At 36.1% G+C, this 21,656-nt stretch overlaps 1 protein-coding gene across 2 annotated transcripts in view; it reads right to left on the bottom strand.

Annotated features, from left to right (window-relative positions):
• Window positions 1–21,656, bottom strand: part of AKAP9 (A-kinase anchoring protein 9) — a 110,787-nt gene that overhangs the window by 70,996 nt on the left and 18,135 nt on the right. The window contains exons 2-5 of one of the 2 annotated variants that reach the window (XM_069859607.1): window positions 16,832–17,089; window positions 9,380–9,424; window positions 1,495–1,548; window positions 916–1,086 (exon numbers count right to left, since the gene is read on the bottom strand). In XM_069859607.1, the coding sequence (XP_069715708.1) occupies window positions 916–1,086; window positions 1,495–1,548; window positions 9,380–9,424; window positions 16,832–17,089 (528 nt within the window). The remainder of the gene's footprint in view (window positions 1–915; window positions 1,087–1,494; window positions 1,549–9,379; window positions 9,425–16,831; window positions 17,090–21,656) is intronic. The other variant, XM_069859608.1, reaches the window with a different exon arrangement.

The raw sequence follows: 21,656 nt of genomic DNA, 5'->3' as shown, positions 1-21,656 counted from the left end.
GCAACACCAGAGATTCACTGACAGACAAAAGGATGACAACCACCTCCGCCAGGGAAAACACTTAAAAATCCCTCTAACACGGTGGAAAACATGGCATCAGTTTTCAGAGATAAAATACAAATGAAAGCAGAAAAAAAATTACAATTGTGCAATAATAATGAAGGTGAAAATGAGTAAATATTAGAATAATTTTGGTATTCAATAGTTCTTTGTAAAGAACAGGAAAACAATGACGTTACCTGAACCCGAATTGAGAGACACAGAAGTAACATATAAAACATGACTAAGCATTGACTTCAGTGCATTTCACCATTTGCTTAAACTGAAAGGATATGTATTTAATATTTTTTTCTTTAAAACCTAACTTTACATTCCACTGGTATTTCTGAAGTGAGAAATACTTCCCTGTAAAATTAAGTTTATTAGAAGTTGATTCTATTATTCTGACACAGTTGCCTTGTATGTCAGACTGTGGAGTCTGATATGTAAATATCTTTCTGGTTCATGGATCAACTCAGTTATATCCTTCCTTAGGAAGTAAAACCTGAGTTTTTTTTTTTAACTTGGAGGAATAGGAAAGTATTAAAAGAAAAGCAGTCTTTGCACAACAAGAGAAGAATTAGTGCTTTTTCTTGAAGAAAATAGCCTTTACATTCCTGATTTGAAGAAAGTCACTGTGAAGACAACTAGAATTTTAGTCACAAAATACAGAGAAAAAGAACACACAATGGAAATGCCATTCAAAGAAACAGAATGCATGGTATGTAACTGAAAGAAATTATGTGTAATTCTATACCACACATTAAATGCATTCTGAATAGCTGCCACTAATTGTGAAATCCTTCAGGCAGGTGATGCTCTGCATTTTTGCACGTAACCGAGTAACAAGTAGAAAGCAACGTAAGGTAATTATACCTGTTGCAAACCTTCTGTACCATATGCTGCCCTCATTTCTTCTAGCTCTTTGTTTAGCTCTTCAATCTCTTGCTGTTTCCCAGCCAATTCATTCTCCATCACCTCTAGCTGCGTGTGAGAGTGCTGCATTCCATGCTCACAACAAATCTCTCCAACTCCAAATTCTTCTTCCTAAATCAATCCAAGTTCCTTAGCATGCCTTTTTTATGCTTTATCACAGTAAATAAACTCAAATATCAAATTCTGTATCAAATGCGACCTCAGTACAATGACATACAATACAGCATCAAAGAAAGATATTATTACCATGGTAACATCCTTCATTAGTTTAATTCACACCTCAGAAGCACTGGCATAAAGCATTTCTGCAAATTCTGCTTTATCGCCTTAGCTTTAATAGAAGTAGTAAATTATTTTGCATTTCAAGTTTAATGATACACTATATTAATATATAACAATGCAGATGCAGAGCGGAGCACGCAAAATAAAGTATTAGCTTATTTTTTTTTGTTCAAAACAAATTGTTTGAGGTTTTTAGTATTCACCATTAGTATTACAATTCAATTTGCAATACTGTACCCCGATTAAGTCTGCAGGTATAGCTGTTCTTGTCACAAAACTGCAAGCATTTACCTGTATAAAGACAATTTCTAAATACATTATTTGAAATAAAGCTTGATTTCTATTATCCATTCTTTTGAATCTTACGTGATTATTCCTGCTAATCCACAGGAACTTTTATGCTACAAAAATATATTTCATTCAAAATATGAAACAGCTTTATACATATTAAAAGCATCAAAGTAAGCATAGGTAACAGGTACCCCCCCCAAATTGCAATAACAGATACTACTATATAAAAACAAAAACATATTACAGATTTAAACATCTAGAGAAAACAAAGGAATTCAGATTTAAAGGTCAATGCAAAGCTTTATACTTTAAATGATTAAAATGTAGTACTGTTGCATTTTAAATTATACGTTTAATATATCTATATGATGCTACATATAGTTACACTTTCTAAAAGGTATTTACACACCACAAATTTTACTATTTCTGGAAGTCACCAATCTCTCAATAGTGGATAAAAGACAGTATCAGAGACTCATTCTCACTTTGAAGGAATTTCTCAAGATTGAAAAACAGCAGAAATTATTCATTTAACATAAGACATTTGAAAAGAATCCTATTTCACTCACCTAACACTGCAATCTCTTTCAGCTTTTGTGAGAATTTTGGTTCTACAGAGCATGCAAATTAATAATGATTAATCTCAAATAGGCAAGCATAAACCAAAGCAGCAGACAGAGGTTAAAAAAAATCCAAATGAACAAAATATACTGTGTACTTATGAGTAACCATAAAACAGATAGGCAGGCTTTTAAAAGAGCAGACCAATATTTTAAAATGAGAAAGCAACAACAGCTGTATTTCCCCTCAGAACTGTTTATTCAATCAGGGCCAGAAACAAAAATAATGCTACTTGAGATGGAAAGGCATCATGGCATTTCATACCCAAATTCTATGTTTATAGAATCATAGAATAACCAGGTTGGAAGAGACCCACCAGGTCATCAAGTCCAACCATTCCCATCAAACACTAAACCATTCCCCTTAGCACCTCGTCCACCCGTGCCTTAAACACCTCCAGGGAAGGTAAATCAGCCACCTCCCTGGGCAGCCTCTGCCAGTGCCCAATGACCCTTTCTCTGAAAAATTTTTTCCTAATGTCCAGCGTAAACCTCCCCTGGTGGAGCTTGAGGCCATTCCCCCTTGTCCTGTCCCCTGTCACTTGGGAGAAGAGGCCAGCACCCTCCTCTCCACAACCTCCTTTCAGGTAGTTGTAGAGAGCAATGAGGTCTCCCCTCAGCCTCCTCTTCTCCAGGCTAAACAACCCCAGCTCTCTCAGCCGCTCCTCGTAAGACCTGTTCTCCAGTCCCATCACCAGCTTTGTTGCTCTTCTCTGGACTCTCTCCAGAGCCTCAACATCCTTCTTGTGGTGAGGGGCCCAGAACTGAACACAGGATTCAAGGAGTGGTCTCACCAGTGCCGAGTACAGAGGGAGAACAACCTCCCTGGACCTGCTGGTCACGCCGTTTCTGATACAAGCCAAGATGCCATTGGCCTTCTTGGCCACCTGGGCACACTGCTGGCTCATGTTCAGTCGCTGTCAACCAACACCCCCTGGTCCCTCTCCTCCAGGCAGCTTTCTAGACAGACTTCTCCCAGTCTGTAGCACTGCATAGGGTTGTTGTGCCCCAAGTGCAGGACCCGGCATTTGGCCTTGTTAAACCTCATGCCATTGGACTCTGCCCAGCAGTCCAGCCTGTTCAGATCCCTTTGCAGAGCCTCCCTACCCTCCAGCAGATCAACACTTCCACCCAGCTTAGTGTCGTCCGCAAACTTGCTAAGGGTACACTCGATGCCTTCATCCAGGTCATTGATAAAGACACTGAGCAGGGCTGGACCCAGCACTGAGCCCTGGAAAACCCCACTTGTCACTGGCCTCCAGCTGGATTTCACACCATTTACCACCACTCTCTGGGCCCGGCCATCCAACCAGTTTTCCACCCAGGAGAGTGTGCGCCTGTCCAGTCCAGAGGCTGACAGTTTCTCAAGCAGAATGCTGTGAGAAACTGTGTCAAAGGCTTTACTGAAGTCCAGGAAGACCACATCCACAGCTCAGTCATCTGCCATAGTCTAGATCAGGGTTTATTTACGGAGGACTATCATATGCCAGAGCAAATCAGTAAGCCACCTGACATGGAAGTACACTGTTATAAGTGGGATCAATATAGTCATTGTTTGTATTAAGAGAATGAATATACCTGTATTAGACCAGAATTTGCAGAGCTGAGACAGTGCCCTTTCAATTCCTGACTTCCTCAGCAAAAAGCAAGATATCACACAGAGGTTACTACCTTATTTTAGAAAGAATGAAGAAAATTGCAGCAAACAGCAGTCTAGGCAATTCACAGAGGTACTGCACAACATTTGTATATTGCCAGATGGTCACTCCACATTCACACGTTGTCTACACAGTCTACACAGTGCCTGGCACCAAAGTCTTCATTTGGACTTTGGTGCATGTGCCAGATTAATAACACTAGTAATTTAACAGAAACTCTATTATGAAATAATACTTCCCCTTTTTTAAACTCCTATTTTATTTAGTCTTAATCAATAAAGATGCAGTGTATGATTTTTGCAATCTGTCACAGTGGATACACTTCTCTTCCTGTGTATAATTTCTGTGTACAACAATTAAGACACTCAGACACTTTATAATAAGAACTGCTAAGAAATACATAAAAGCCTTATCTCATTAGATGCTCCAGACTCCTTAGCAGCTGAAAATTCTACAAAAGACCTTTTATTTAAAAAAGGGGTTTTGCTATACACATTCAAAACTACTGCCTGGAACATAGGAAATCCTGCCTCATTCCACAGGAGCTCTTAGATATCACAGAAGCAAATCACAATAACAACACGGTAGTCCATGCTTTTTCTCATCTGATACCTTCTCCTTTCAAATGCCTTATGCCTTCTGGTAAAGTGGAAGCTGAAAAACAACAAGACAATAAACCGCACTGAAATTTATGGAAAAAGCAGCCAGACCACCGTAGCTGGGGGTCTCATTAGCAGCCTGGCATGACAGAAATTCGGCTGTGTCAGAGCAGACAGACATTTGGGGCTAAGTTGCTAGCTTCAAAATATATTTAAAACTAATTTTTAACTCATTTGCAGTACACGAAGACTGCAGTCCAGATATGAACTCCAGTGTTGATAAATGCCTACACAAGGCCTACTTGACTTCTGGGTCTCATGGCCCCAGGGGTTTACCTTCATAGAGATCTTCTGCAACCCCGTAAAAACTACAGATGCAGATTATTATAATTTCTTCTTTTAAAGCTTTGCAGTTCACCTTTAATGCTGAAATGTCCTTATGCATTAATGCCTTATGATGTGCTTAGTTACACATCTCAGCAAACAATTAACCATTTATTAAGAAACATTCAAACCACACAGCACTTTAAAGTAATGGAAGCCAGGAGTAACAGGAGCTCTGGATAAAATTGCATAAACAAATAACCAGAGAGTAAGAAAAAAAAAGAATTTTACAATACATGAAATACCCAGGAGCAACGGTTTTGCTGAACAAAATACATGAAACAACTGAAAGAAGTGGAAGTCTCTCAGAGGATGTTCTGTCTGATTTTTCTTCCTTGCTTGTATTTTCCAAATAATTCACAAAAATAGTATTTACCAATACAAAGTAAAATATAATTGATAGTCTATTAACTAAAAATAAAGGTACAATTCATATTGCATCAGTAAATATATATTCTTAAGAGAAATTATATTAATATTCTTCTGGAGAAACAGAAGGGAACAGTGAATTAAGGCAGCGATTCATGACAATTGCCACTAGAGGTCAGGATTAAATTTATGACACCAATGAACTCCTTCTAATGCCCCTTAGATCTTGGAAGAACTGAAATTATACTACAGAAATAGCAGTAATAATACATAACATGTAACTACCTATAACATTTATGTCAGTACTACAAAAATTTCCTGTTGTAAATAGCAAATTCAGGCTCAGCATAAATCACTATATACTGTTTGACCAGTGAAAAATGTAGAAAATACACTAAATCACGAAAATAATATAACCTATTACAGACTGGAAAGCAGACTTCTGATTAAAGAACGACTCTGATTCCATAGTAGAAAAATACAGAAATATCTGGAATAGATTAACTGTCCAACTTGTTACAAAAGGCAAGGGAGTCCTATGAAGGATTTATCAGTCTTCAGTTTGGCTACCACATTTGACCATGCAGGTATTTGGAGAGGCGGCAGAACAAAACTGAACATGACACTATTTATAATACAATTCCTTCAAGAAAAGAATTCATATGTATAAATATCCACTGGTTCCTTCAACTTTACTTAAACAACTGTATTGGCTTATAATTGTGTGTCTGATAAGTCTTGTAAAGAGGAAAATACTTATCACTGAATTTTATCCAATTCTTCAAGATCAGGGACTGAAGAATCAAAATAATTTGACATATTTTACCAACTACAAGGAAACAAATGATTTATGATCTATTTCACTTTGAAGCATGACAGCCTCAATTTCAACATAATTTCTGACAAAACCCCCACTAAAATCAATACAGATTTCTCAACAATTTTTCTATAAATGGGTGGTTTCTTAGCACTCGCAAAAGGGGTTAACATATCTGAAAAAAGGTAAGCTCAAGATTTTATAGAACTTCATAATTTCACTTCTACAGAGAAAATTTAACTTGTTCATCATCTTAAACTGAAAACGCTTTAGATTGCTTTATTTACAGGGGCCATGAGTGTAAGTAGAACTTTTAATAATAAAAGTAACCCTACAGCTGACATGAAACACAATGAAAATTCAGTTTCTAAAACATACGCATTCTTAAACATGTTGTTTCATCATCGTAGACACTAACCGACTGTAATGCACTGGAATTAAAAAAAGCTTATTAAGATAGCAACTCTTACCACTTCAGTTTGCTCTTCACCAGATCACGTTACTCTTAAATTCTGTACTGCCTGCTTATGCCCTAGAAACTAACTCTTGGGGAAGTAAAAAGTCTTTTTGCAGGAATGAGAATAAGAAGTGCCTAGAAATGCATCTGTCATCGCATTTTTGAGGAAACCTGCAATTTTGAGGAAGTGTACAATTCTTTAAAAGGCACATTCAGTCCAGCTGTAATTCTGTTGTCTTCAGCATCTCAAAAACTGCTCCCTAATATACTTCTGTAAGCACCTACAGAAATCTTTAAAAAACAAAGCAAGGTAAAGTTAAGTGTTTAAATGTGAAAATTCATTTTAAAATGAGAGCTTTGAATACAACTGGAAAGAAACAACAAAACACTAAAAATCAGAACATATCCACAATTATCATGAGGCATTGTGTCAGATCTTTTCTGTAGTCTGTCTCGTAGTGCAAAGACATGTTTTCTTGAGCCTTAGAAATCCGTCTCCAACACTCTTTCCTACAACCTTTCTCAAGTGACCAAAATTTCTTAGTCATATTTCATTATATATGTAATACCTCTCACTTGTAAAAATACATGAACATCAATGCCACTGTCAACTGTTTTCAAGGGTTCGTTCTTCACATACTGCATATTCCATTTAATAGAAACCACATACCATGGTGATGCATATTCTAAAAAGGTGCAGTAAGGTCACAGCAGTTGTTCAAAGTGCATTTGCTACACTCTCAATAGCAAAATGTGTGCATATACTGCCCTATCACGTTACCATAGAGAAAGCAAACTCAGACTCTTTATGTTGTTTGCTACTTTAATTCCTTGGACAAAATAAAACACATTTTACCTATGAAAAATAATAAATCCTTAAATTCCACTCACTACCTACCCCAGCAGAGCTGGTTCAGCCCCTTGTACCTGTCCCTCAAAAAAAATCTCTTTCTTTTATTTACAGCACCCTCCAGCAGCAAGACTGAAATCTGCAATCCAAAAGCGCCAGTCTCAGATATACATTTTTTTAATTTGCATCATAAAAAACATGCCATAAGAATGACCACAACTGAGCAGACCAAGGGTCAATATGGTTTGGTATTCTGTATTTGAAAGTAGTCAATAATGAATGTGAGGGAATGTTTTCCCTGTAATCCCAAGTGCCTTCTCCCAACTCACCAGAAGAAAGTGAGGATACTTATAAAAAAGGACAGGAGGAAGAAGTGGGAGAGAAGAGTCAAACTGGGGAAAAGAGGGACAGGAAAAGATTTCAACTAAAAAGACCACATCTATGGACAAAACTGTAACTGGGATTTGGTAAGAGGCTGGAAAGAAAAACCACTGCTTTCATCTAGGAAAAGTTGAGCTGAACATTAGAAAGAAGAGAGAAGAAGGAGAAGAGGTTTTCAAGAAGGAGGGAGAAAATATATTAAAATAAGAAAGAAGGAAAAAAATGCTTGGATTAAGTTGGAAAGGCTGGGAAAAAATGGGCTTTGGAATGACTAAAGAAAGAAAAGGAAGAACAGAAACAGGCAAAAAAGCCTACAAGACTGAGCTAAGAAACCAAGGAAGGGGAAAGAAGGGATGGGCAAGGGAAGGTGAAAAGACTGTCAAGCTATTACAGAGAAGGGAAGAACTTACAAAAAACTAGGGGACAGAAACAGACAAAGAGCTGGTCAAGAGAACAGGCTGGTAGAAGGAGCAAGTGAAGGCAGAGCACTTAATTCGGGAACGAAAAGTCCTTCCAGTTTTCAGGGCATGCCTAGACTGTCCACTGTGGTAACGATTCTGCTTCTGCACCATGCAGTGCAATAGGTCAGGGACACATTTTCTGGTGTGTGTATTCCCTTAGTGTTCACAATACACAGCTATAATACTAGTATGGAACAAACAGTTACTCTAGGGCATAGTCACCTTCTCATAAAAACTAAATCAAGAGAGGGACAAAACATTGTATACCAAATTTACTTCAGCAACTGAGACTCATTACTTCATACTCTCTTACTTGTCCCAAGCTTAAGATTCTTAGGTGTGTTTTGCAGAATTATTTAGCACAGAGATCTGCAAAATCAAACCCAGATTGTCACTACAGAAAGAGATTGTTTGAGATATGAAGAAGTTTGTTTTTAAACTAGAAGCAATATTTACTGTACTCAGATATTCCATAGCTATTTCTTGTAAACACGTTCTTAGCCTACATTTATGCATGAGGTAGTCTTTTACTTGCAAACATAACAAACTGTTTTATTTGGCAAGATTGAAGTTCCATGTATCCTACTACCCTTCAATGTGACAGAGATGAGTAGTAGACACAAATACGTAGCAAGTTGCCCCTGGCCAGCAGCTAAGCCTCTCCAGTGTCATCAACATACTTCTCTATCAGTGGGATGGAAGACAGAATCAGAAGGGCAAAAACCAAGAAAAATTCATGGGTTAAGATGAAGACAGCTTAGTAAGTGAAAGAAACAAAACAAAACCCCCAAACAACAAGCAATGCAAAGACAAGAACTCACCACTTCCAGCCAGTAGACTGACGTCTAGCCAGTCACTGAGCAACGTCTGCTTTAGAACTTGTTAAAACATAATTAACTTCTTCAATAGTTTCCCACAGAAAATTAGTAGATTATGCACAGCCACAACTCCAATGGCACAGGAAGCATTAATACAACCATAACAATAACACTGTTACAACAGTTCGTATATCTACTGCATTATTGATTACAGTAGCCATTCCATTATGCAGCTGATATAATGCTTGTTTTAACGGTACATTACTCATACCAGTAATGACATGCAACAGCTTTGCCTATAGTATCACACCTGCTCTTTCTTTCCTTCCTTTTTCAAAAACAATGCTCAGTACTGCAGTAAACACGTAAAAGAAAAAGTTGAAAAAAAAGTTATGAAAAGCATTATTTCAGTCTTACCTCAGAACTGTAATCTTCTACTGTGGTGGAAATTTCACTTTCTGGCTAAAATAAAATATTAAAATATTTACCACAATGTCACTCTAAATGAATTAAACAAGACATTTTCCATCTGTTTCTGAGAATGTAGATAATATTTGAAAATATTAAGGTACACACTAATCAAAAGGTCACCTTTACTTCCTTGAAATCACAGCTTTAAAAGAGAAAAGGTTACTTGCTGTTCAACTATGATCATGGAAATGTTACACTTATATAATGAAGCAAAAAAAAAAATTTTGGGGAAGTTTTTTCTATTCTTTTTTTTTTTAAAAAGGAGTACCAAGAAAAGGACTTTTCAGTGACAGATCAATTTTAACTAATTAGGATGATATTGACTAGAATTTTAAAACAAACACTCATGTTCTCCTTCAGCTTCCATGGAAACCAAGGAAAGGTAAAAGTGATCAGGAGTAACAAGCACAATGACTCAAATCTTGTGATCTAATGAACTGGAGCAATTAAAGGTACAAAGTCTTAACAACCTAAGCATAAACAGGCCATGGAAGATGCTTAAATTAAATTCAGAGTATCTTGATGAACTAAATATAATGCATCAGGTTTGAGAATCAATATGTTAGTAGGAAAATATGCAAAATATTCAAATTATCTATATAAGGTGCACAATTGGGGAATAAATACCCTTCTGAACTTGAAAAGCATAATTTTGAGTTAAAAGTACTTGAGCAAAAATGAAGTGTACATAATAGGCCTTTTTCAAAATTCACTTAACACATTAGCCAGCCTCACATTAAGTCAGTCATATCTTTACTCTGAATTCTGTCCAGCTTATTTTTAAAAGGACATAACCAGTTTTGCAACAGTACACAAATAAGATTTGGAACTGTCACCTGTGGTTTCGTCTGCATTTTTTTAAAAAGAATTCCGCCACTCAGATCTGTTGGAGCTCTGCAGTTTTTATAATCTCAACATCATTAATTCTACATATTTTGAATCTAGAATGTAGCCCCACAATGTAATTAACATTAAGAAAAGCATTGTTTTATGTGCACAGTGCACAAAACTAACTTAAAACATGAATGTGGACGCCAATATTCAGATAGTGCACGTTTTTAAAAATTAAAAAGGTCCATCTTAAAAATAAGCCACAGATTCAAACTATAGTTTTGTCAAAAGTGTTTCTGCTGTGGAATATACAAATAGCACTTGATAAGTATTTTTATATCAATACATATTTTATATCAGTTTTTTTAATATAAACATGTATTTTATTCATATTGTGTATACTTATATGCATATTTGTACACATATGCATATACACACCAACACAAATTTTACATATTGTTTATAGTCTATGTCCTTTGTCTAGGATGCCCTCTGAAAGGAATAAAATCATGGAAAACCACATCATTATTTATTTTTAAAATACAGATAACCAACGTATGGCCATATCAACCCACAGCTTTTCATGTTTTGTTCCAATTCAGAAGGCATCACAAAGAAAGATTAGAAGGACTTCTAGAGAAGCTCTAAAGTATTCCTATACAATTACATATTTAATTAGATCTAAGAACTCCTGAAATTCTTTATACAGTGCACAAAATACAGACACATCTCTGACATATAAAAACCCAAGGATAAGTAGTCTGACTTCTTATACAGTTTCTCCTTGTAATGCTTTTGAATTATAGAAACAGTTTGTAAGAAAGACGATAAATGAATTTTTAGATCATGAGATAAATGGAAACCTAGTAGGTAATCACAGTAGAAGGCAAAGAGTTTGTAGACTGAAACTTAGATTAGATGGAGAAAATAAGAATTCTCAAAGGAAGGTGATTAGTGAAAACAATTCTAACTTCTTTTTTCATTGTAACTTGGCCACATCTGATATTCTTTTGAAGATTAATACGTTGCTGGTCCTTTCTGAATACCAATCTATAAACAACTAAAATAATTTTCAAAAAATTATCAAAACCTATATAGTGTTTCACCAGTTTAGGTGTACAATATCTGCTAAGAGAATAAATAATCTTTCTAAAATATCTCCTTCGACCCTAGATAGTTTTTTGGCTATTAAGACCAAGCATTTTTGCCAAGGGATTTATTGAAGATAAGTACAGAAAGATGGCCAAATGAACTCAAGTTAAATGGATCTGTCTTCTGTGCTAAGGGGTTCATACTAACTGCTAAAATCAGTTAAAAAGACTTAAATCCTATGAGCTCACATATTAGATGTCAACACTGTAAGACTTAATGCTACTCTTTTCCTGTCAGAATTAATAACATTACAAGCAGTCAACATTTTACAGGCACTCATCTTGCCCTCCAAGCAGCTCTGTTCTGTTCCTAAGACCTGACCAACCTTATTACAAAATCCAGTTCCTTCCATGATTAAGCCATCCACTCGGTATGCTTCAATTCTTCGTTGGTCAACAGAACTAATTACATTTTACACAGCTTATCTGTCTGAACCAGAGAAGTCCAGTTTAAAAGGAAATACTTAATCATGTATACACAGAATGTTAGCAACACAACATCTTTTGAAAGGATAATGCCAACAAAGCCATTCGTCATTTCTCTCAATACTTTATGGAATTTGAAATGGGTTTCTGTTACACTCTGACTTCAGGCTGCTAGTTTGCATGTATCCTCCACCTATGCCCTACAGCATTATCTTGGTATAAACAGCTGTTCTCTTCTGACAAGGTGTTTTAATTATCTATTTAATATTTTCTTCATTGACAATGCGGTTGATAGTTAAAATACAGAACAACATCTCAAAGACTCGTATATGACATTGCCCACCAGAGCTGAAAAGTGATTTTTATGTTTCTTTAGAAAAGCTTCATAGGTCACAATGTAACTTATAGCAAGAATGGACATCCAGTATTAAACTACACTAACTGCAATGGATAAGAGTATGAAATAAAGAGAACTAAGAACATGGAACAGAATTCTACCTGAAGTAAATTATTTACTTTTTAATGGCCTCAGTGTAAACTGTTACAAAAATGTAACTACAAAATTCTGGATTCATTCTGTAATGTGTATTAGCCAGAAGCAGAAGGATAAACAAGTTTATTTTAGCTTTGTCAGTTTCACCTGAGCCACTAGCAATCCACAGATGATCACAACCTAAGTAAGACTAATTAAGAGGCCACAAGTAGGAAGGGAGGCAGAGAATGTGAGCTGAAAACCCACTCATGAAACTCTCTCTCATGTCATCCTGCACTTTATGGGTCTTTAACATTTGCAGAACATTCTGAATATTCTTACATATTGCCTCATCATGCCTTTCTTACTTCCTAATCCAAAAACAATTCAAAGGAATGTATTCCCTGACAATTTATAACCCAAACAACTGACTTCAATCAGATTTAAATGGAATACATCTCAGTGGAGATAAACCACTGCCAAAACTGAATATTATCTGTAGTAACGCACCCCACTTGTTAGTATATAAATTTCCTATATCAGAAAATATCATCAACATATTTGCTTGTGGCACTGACTTTACTCTTAAACAGAATATCTCCAAACATTTGTTTATCTTCAATCTCCAATTTCAAAACATTTTTCAAAGGCATGCTAGATTATCTGAAGTGATTGGGTTAATTTTGCCACATTTTATCTGTGCTTTTTTCCAAATCCTCCACCTTACTGTGCATCCCAAAATATCTCTTCTGTCATTGAAGCTTTTGGTTGCTCTTTGCTTTCATGCTTCTATGACAGGTATGCGTCACCCACTTTCAGCACCTTAGCCGTGTCCATTTCTCCTACTGCTTATGTTCCTATATTTTTGTTACTTTTCTTTCATAGTTCTTCTCTGTTTCTTTTCCTCACCTGTCAAGTCTCAGGCACTAAGAACTGGATTAAGTTATAAAGATGAAACAATGAACATGGAGCTATGAACTTTATTATCTACTTGAGTAAATAGTTAAGCCATTCTAAAACTATTACTAAACGGATTTGTCCTGTGAAAAATAAAATTCGAGTTACTAATCCAACCTTAGTCAATTAGCAGGTATTCTTCATTACAGAACTTAGAACTTTTCTTTTCTAAGAAGCTTTGTTTAATAGCTTTTACTACCCAGATGACTCAAGGACAATTTTACTGTGCCATAGGTTAATTTCTTTTGCTTTCCTGGTATTAGTATATTCTTGTAAAGCAGTCTATTGCAATGCATTGCTTCAAGACTTCTCAGACAGGCTGATCTCAGCAATTATTCACCCTGGAAGTGACTTTTGCTTTCTTACATTTTTAATTGCAGGTATTCACAAAAAGAAGCAAACTTAAAACTAAGAGTTTCATTGATCTGATTTATTTCCTGGGCTGTGTCTCCTGGATTATTTTTACTTCTACACGGAAAAGGACACTATAGATATCAAGACCAAAAGCTATCAGGGTGCAACAGAATAAAGACAAAAACCAAATGTAGCTAGAAACTCAACATATTATTCTCTTAGTGAGACCAAGAAAAAAAAGCATTTAGCATGAAACAAGTTAAGACCTAGAGACTTTAGCCAAGAAATACCAACTGGCATTTCTCTATAAACTGTTCCTCTGACAAAAGATGGAAAACCTTATAGAAACTACAAATAAATTCAGAAAGAACGTAAAATGAAATGGGCAAGGACAGTACAAAACAGTGACAGTTCTTCCAGAGTTCTTCCAATTAGTTTCTGTAACTTGAGGGATTACAGGGTGATGGAGGAACCCACCCTTAGGAAGAGAGAGAAAAAAAAGGAAAAGACATGACTACAAAAAAAACCTTCAAATTCTTTACACAGACTTTTGCCCTCTCTGGAAAGGAAGTCCTCTTACTTCAGTTGGGAATAAGCTCCCAGAGGAGTACCTCTACTTCACTTTGTTATTCATACTGAGTAAGAGAACCCTTTGTTATTTGCATTCAGACATGTTATTTGTACTTGGAAATGCTAATTCCACTGGGGTCTAAAAAATCGTACTCGGAAAACTGCAGGGAGATAAACTTCTATCTACAAAATAAGCACAAAAGAGCCCAGTCAGGATTTTTAGGCAGATAGGCAGTATAATCAGTCAATTTTGTAGTACAGAAAGAACAATTCTAAATATGAATTCCAGTAAGAGACGAAATAAGTAAGTGGAGTCAAAATCTAGTCAGAAGATAATCCTGCATAATGCCTCCAGTAATCTTGCCCTACTCTCCTGACACAGCAGCCTATAAAGATTTAACATTGGGTGAAAATGCAAACAGCTCAAAGAAGTTGTCTGTAATTCTCTGCTGCAGAGATTAGTCTGAAACTGCCTATTACACTGGCTGCCATTTCAACTCAGCAAGCTCTAATCCAATTACTCTAATATGGGCTCTCAGTCCAAATCATTGCACTTAAAAGGCTAAAGTCAGAAAGCTATGATATTAATTGAAACTACTTCAGAATTCTTCCTCTTTTATTAATAAGGCACAGATAAGAGATTTTAGCAACCACCTTCCAACTCCAAAATACCAATTACTTATTTAATGAGAATAAGCAGGCCAGACAATATGCAATAAAGAAATATGCTTTCCCAATGAAGAGCAGCTTTTTTTTTCGTAGAACTGAATACTGGCTTAGAAGTCACTAAGACAGGAGTAATTGAGGAGAGTCAAATTGCAATAAATACTAATCACTGTGCTTATTCTTTTAAAGCTAAATTTTAAAAACTAACAGTCATCAACATATCTATATTTATTCATTTAAACATAAGATAAGTTGCTTTGCCAACAAGCAGACTTCAAAAAAGTCCTACCCAATCTTAAAAATACATTTACGTGTCCAATCTTTAGCAACTGCAGCACAGACACAACTTTTTTCATTTTTAATATCATCTATGTCTTTTACTGTTAGAATTCAGAGGCCAACATAGGCTACTAGTACCAATCTGATCTAATTAGACCTGCTTTGAGCACAGGATTGGACTAGATGACTTCAGAGGTCCTTTCCAACCTGAACTATTCCATGATTCTTTACTTTATGCCATTTCTCCAGTTGTAGAAGAGCGATTTATCCTGACACCAGCAGAATCCCTCTGTAACATGCAATTATGATGTACTTCAAGATATATTTGGTTAAGAAAGTTTCTTCATACAGTTATTACATTTATGTAGACTGTAATACTGTTAGAACAATAGTTTAAGTGACTCTCTCTAAAGGTTCTCTGCCCTAGCAGCCCTCTCTCTTGCTGCATTTCATAAAGTACACCTTTATATTTTCCTATAAGGCTAAAGAGTCTCACTTTCATCCATGAAAGCAGTCATTCTGGTGTTAAATACTCTTAAAAAGATTTATTACCTCTTCCAGGAAAAGCTGTGAGTTAAACATACAGTTTTATTGAGTTACTACAAGCAGTTCTGAAGCCCTAACATGAGCTTTGTAAGTATGAAAAACCTAGATATTAGAGGCATGTATCTTCAAAGTTTAAAACATCCAATGTATTGAAATACTGTAGATTTAAAATTGTAAAATAAATGGATCAATTACTTTACACGTTTTTATTTGCATGTATGACTTAGCCTGTCTGCCTGTCCACTAGGGCAACCTCTTGGTTTTTTTTGACGCAAATGCAAGAAATTTTTGAATAGTATGATTTCTCCATTACTTTTCAGCTGTTGAAAATGAGATAGTGGAGCTAAACCAGTTACAAATGGTCTACACTAGCACAAGACCGACAAGTCAAAATGCGGGGCACTGATCTGTACTATATCTCTCAGGAAGGACTGCATTCACGTGCACAGAGCCGGGAATCTGCATTGAGTTGCTTGTTCATGATGCCACTTGCGTTGTTTTAGAAGCACTGCTTTCAAGGATGGAATTAGCTATTCTATAAATAACATCAGCATCTCTTTTCCCTAGACAGATATCCGGAACAACATATGACATCACATGAATTCATCTCCACTGAGAACTAAACTGGACTGCAGTCTTCCCAAAGCACATACTTTCAGCCACTAGCAGCCAGGATTATATTTAATTATATAGTAAAAGCAGAGTATCTATCAGCGATCCATTTTTAAGTACTGTTTTCTGAATTCATTCCTCCTCATCATTAACCAGAAACACTCACATTACCAGAAAGATGTTCGGTTTTGCATTTTGCCGTAGCCATAGCTGCAGTGATTAAAAATCCAACCTGTAAACCTTTAACAAAACAAAATATATACAACGAAGCAATTAAAAAAACCCAAGTTTTTGCCCATTTAGGGAGTAGAGCAATACCAACAGACTTTCCATTATCTACAGTTCACTGATTACAACAGAAAATGGGATGCCAGTACGCAGGTAGAAAGCACTTTCTCTAGACATATTAAAGACAGGCAGAGGAGGCAAGGAAATAATAGCCAAAATCTCATATAATTCCTTTATTCCCTCTCAAAATTAATGGACTATTTTGCCCTCAAAAAAGGAACTGTTTAGAGCCCAAGACAAACTTACCTCAATGCTGCAAGTCTGGCTGTGTTTGGTAATTTCTCCACTATGTAAAGTCCTGATAACAGTAAAGTCAGCAGCAGCAGAAGCTGCTCCCCTTCGGCTGCTGGATGTGGACGTTTCATCACCTCGAGATCGATTAATATCAATCCCATCTTGTATTGATTCATCATCTTTGATGTTTGCTGCTTTCTTCTTCTTTTTCTGCTTCTTTGATCCATTCTGACCATCAGTTTGTGCCTTCCGCTGCCTGAATTGGGCAAGCTGTAGAGAAGACAATATCTTGTTAAAGGTGAAAGTTTTCCTCTTCATTACTAATGACATCCTCTATAAAGGCTTACCAGCTCTTCTACATAAAGCTTCAAACTAATCACTACTGAAAACAAGTTGAAAATCACGCTGCATTTCTGAGACACATTCAGATTATTTTTCTGTTTAGTTTGCTTTAATCTGAAACCAAAAAGTGAGCAAATTACAAGATGCACTACCTTGTAGCAAAACATGCTGATGAACATAAGTAACAGGTGAGCCAGTCAGAGTTGAAAAACCAATTAGTATGTAAGCTATGTAAGACACTGTCTTTTGAAGAGCTTATCACTTTTAATCACTTCACAGTGCTTCACACAAGAAAATCCATTTAAAATACTTTTTTCCTAACAAGAACAGAATTTCTGTTCAAAGAAGAAAAGAAAGCAAGACACATTTTACCAAGTCAAATTCAAAATTAAACAGATCCTACCAATAAAATCTGGAAAGAAAAATCATTATCTTCCAACTGAAAAGTCCAACATTAATTAAGTGCTACAGTATGTTTTATAAATGTAGTTGCAATGTAAATATAAAGCATGCAAATATAGACGCTACAGCTTTAAAAAAATTTACATCAATTAATACCCAATTATCATGTATTTTTTACAAATCTGCTGCAATTTTAAGAAAAAGCTGTAGAAAAGATAATACGTTTGTTCATGATATTCACCACTCGAGAAAGCCAGGCTTCCATCCAACCTCTTCAGCAACGCCCAAATCAAGCAGGATGCACAGATCCCCTTTCCCAGTCACTGCTGGTTTACAGTGCAAGCCATCACTTGAAGCGCTCCCTGGTTCTCATCTGGCCGCAAGACAGCTGAGAAGCCCCGGTCTAAATAAATGCATCAGTGACAGATCACTTCCGACTTCTGGCTAGTTTACGCTTTTGTTCCTTTTAGTTGTATTTTCTCATAGGTTCCGTCAGCCTCCTCTCCACTCTTAGGACGACTGACAGCTTGGCATATGGCCCTGTTCACAGGTGGAGGACCTGAAGATTTGCTAAGCCAAATATGCTCACCTGCGTATTTAATACTTACCTCCTCCCTACTAAATCCCTGTTTAGTTCAGCTTCATTACCTTTTTTCCTGTTTTTTAAGTAGGGAACATACATTGTTTCACTAAAAATCTATCAAAGCTTATCAACTCCACAGAAACTGAACAGAAAAAGAAAGGATGATCTCCTTCTGACTTCAAAGTTTAAGGAAAAAAAAAAAAGAAAAAAGGAAAGAAAGCACAGATTTAGCTTGTCAAAAATGGGTATGGTGAAGGTTCCAGTTGTCTCCTTACAACATTACTATGTTCTCCTGAAACTGCAAATTGACCTTCAGTTTATCCCAAAGACAAGCAGAATTTTCCAAGTGCCACAATGACATAAAACAGACAATCTGACTTCAAGGGTAACTACTGAGATTTTGCTTTTTTTTTTTTTTTACTTTTTATTTTTAAATAATGCAAGACATGCAGTACCACTGGTCAAGAGCTCTCTTCCCCAACTTGATTGAAACCTTCTGTAATGGAAAGTTAAGTTGGCTTTTTTAAAGCAGCTTTGCAGTCTTTATTTGTCTACAAAATCAGATGTGTGGCTCAAGGACAAGTGAATTACTCTGCGTCTCTCCTCAAGTATTCTGCATATTTTAGCCGAGGCATCTGCATATGCCAGATTTCTCTCCTTTCAAAGTTAAATTGCCAACTTTCACTTCTTCAGAATTAACAGATTAAACTCTGCTGTGGCAGTTATAAACAGATCTTACTTTTTTCTTGTCAAACACTGATGAAGATGGGCACATACAAAAGCTAAATGCATGAGCAAATTAAACCGTTATATTTTTGTATTACACAAGTCCTCAACTAGTAATTTCTGCATGAGTATCTAGTATTTTGGAAATAACTACACTATTAGTGACAGATGCATCCACAAATAATAGGACTTTTTCCTCTGTATGTTCACATATACACAAATCTGTCCAGTTACTAATGCATGATAGCCTCAAATTCACATTTCTAATCAAATTTTAAAAGCTAGAAATGAGAGAAGCAGCATAACAACAAGCTACTGCTGAACAAATACATTCTGTGATGCTCACATCAAGACAGTGGAGTCTCAGATACCAAACTCCTTCAGGAAATGGAACTCAGGAACTGCAGGTGAGGATCTATCTACGTTTCAATGACAAGCAGGAAATTTCCACCAGCAGTCATGGGAATGAAAGGAAACAAATTTCGTAGAATTAAAACTTTAGTTAAAACAGAAAAATACTTGCAGATTTTGTGTTTCTAGAAAAATAGTTTTTCCAGTGTCAACAAAATGTGGAACAATACAAGCTGACGCAACTATACATTCCTTTACCCTGTCTTTCAGGCACATCAGCTTGGTAATGTCAAAACTAAGTTTGTGGAGAACTTAACACTGCTTCTATCAATTCTAAATCTGAAGTTTTGAAACAGTTCAATGCCAAGTCTCTGTTGAGTTGCAAAAGTTGCAAGTGAGAGCAAAAGATATTAAAACAGGAGTTGCTCTTGGAGGAGGAAGGATCCAAAACCAGAAGCAGAAGGACACTCAGAACAGGCTCTCTACATTGATCCGCCTCCAAGATACAGAATGAACACCTTAGCCATGGAAGGCATCAGGAACATAGTCAGCTGTGATATAATTTACTGTCAGTTTTCAGATGTGCTAAAACCTGTCTAGAGCAACTCTAGGACATTGCCTCCAGCTCTTCCCATTATGCTGGAAGGACCCTGAACCCTCCGACCAGTACTGAATCAGGTTAAAAATTCCATCAGTGTTTTCCAGATTTTGCTTCTTATCCTTGCCTCTCAGCTTTTGCATCTAAAATGACTAACAAATTTCAATTTCCAGCTCATTGGTTTTGCAAGTCCTGCTTCTAGGTGAAAAAAAGCTATCCACTTGGTAACAGACACGTTTACTATATAGCAATTTAAAAAATTGTATTATGGACTCCATGTTTATTGTCTGAATTATTTCTGTTAAATATCCAGTGGACAACTAAATTCTTAATTGTAATAAATTTAAGTTTCAAGTTAAATTTGAGAATGAATTTATGTTGCTTTCCTATTGATGTATAACAAGCTACACTAGAATTGTGTAAGAAAATTGACATGTTTACTTTCAAATTTCCAGAAGCACCATTTATAATAGCTGCTCACAGCTCTCCTTTAGTTTGAAAAAAGGGAAGCAATTGGATGTTAGCACTCAATTCTGTAGATACATAAGATATGCTGCCTCTTAAAAAACACTAAAATACTGTTGAAAGTTACAAGACTACAATAGAGCAACATGCACATAAGTAATGGGTATACTTTTAAAATCATTTTCCACAATAAAATAACAATTAAATAGAAGAACTTAACTATTTAGAGGATATGTTTATTTATCTAGCTCTAATTATAACTCCTTTCTACTTATCAATCTGTCATGGATGGATTTTCACATGGCTTTGATTTAACAGTTATTTAGGATTTATTGTTTATTGTTGAGATAGATAACAAGATTGGACTGCACAGGTTCTAACAACACTTGATCATCCACCAAATTAACAAAGTGATCAAATGGAATTTACTATAATCGAAACAGCAACTTAAAAATTTGAAAGTGGCAAGGTTTGCATGGTACTGCACGGTTAAATCAAATCACACACACACAGATATACGGATATCGAAACACAGAGGTATGCCCATGGCCAAAATTTCCCTCCTCGAGAATTTTGCGAAATATTTACTTTTAATAGGCATTTGTCAGTGGAAGGTCTTTAAACTGTAGACTCAAGAAGTCTACAGTTGACCATCCTCCAGCTATGTTGAGGCAGTGCCTCAACACTCTGGTCCACTGCATTTTTACAGAAGGTAAAAACACAATGGGAATTCATTCCCATAACATGTCTGCGTACCATGGATCAGCAAGTGGCCCAAGCAGCGGGGGTTGCACCACCACAGAATCCCAAAACAACATACTAGCACCAATCCCCCATCATAGACAGCAGGAAAACTACAGACACCTGGTACAACATTACCTTAGTTTTTAAATGCTGATATTCTCCAACCGGCAGAAAGTCAGAAAAGCAGAAGAGTCAACTGCTATTAGGAACTCAATACTCTTGAGACAGAAGGGAACTGACTTGAAGAATGGTGGGGATTACTTGTGTAAACCATGTCAATTATATGTTAATAGTACTGCTATAAATACGACGACAGCATTATTTATTTAGTCAGCTATCTTCAGCACTTTCTGACCCTTGGCAATTGTGCCAGCAATCTGGATTGTTGGGATGTGCTGTCCATTGATTAATTTCAAATACAGTCTGACTGAACTATTTCTAGAGTAGAAAGCGTATATTAAAATAAAATTTGGCCCCAACTGAACATAAAACTTATCTCCTCTTAATAATTTAAAAATACTTATAAAATATCTGAAGTAAAGCTGCAACATTTAATCACTGCCCATACATCAGGACAAGAAAATACTGAAAAAAACAATGAAAATTTAAGAAGTCAAATTCATGAA

This window comes from Phaenicophaeus curvirostris, chromosome 6 (assembly GCF_032191515.1).
Source record: "Phaenicophaeus curvirostris isolate KB17595 chromosome 6, BPBGC_Pcur_1.0, whole genome shotgun sequence".
Taxonomy (NCBI): Eukaryota; Metazoa; Chordata; class Aves; order Cuculiformes; family Cuculidae; genus Phaenicophaeus; species Phaenicophaeus curvirostris.
The sequence above is the reverse complement of the archived record's forward strand: the minus strand, read 5'-3'. Positions and strand labels throughout refer to the sequence as shown.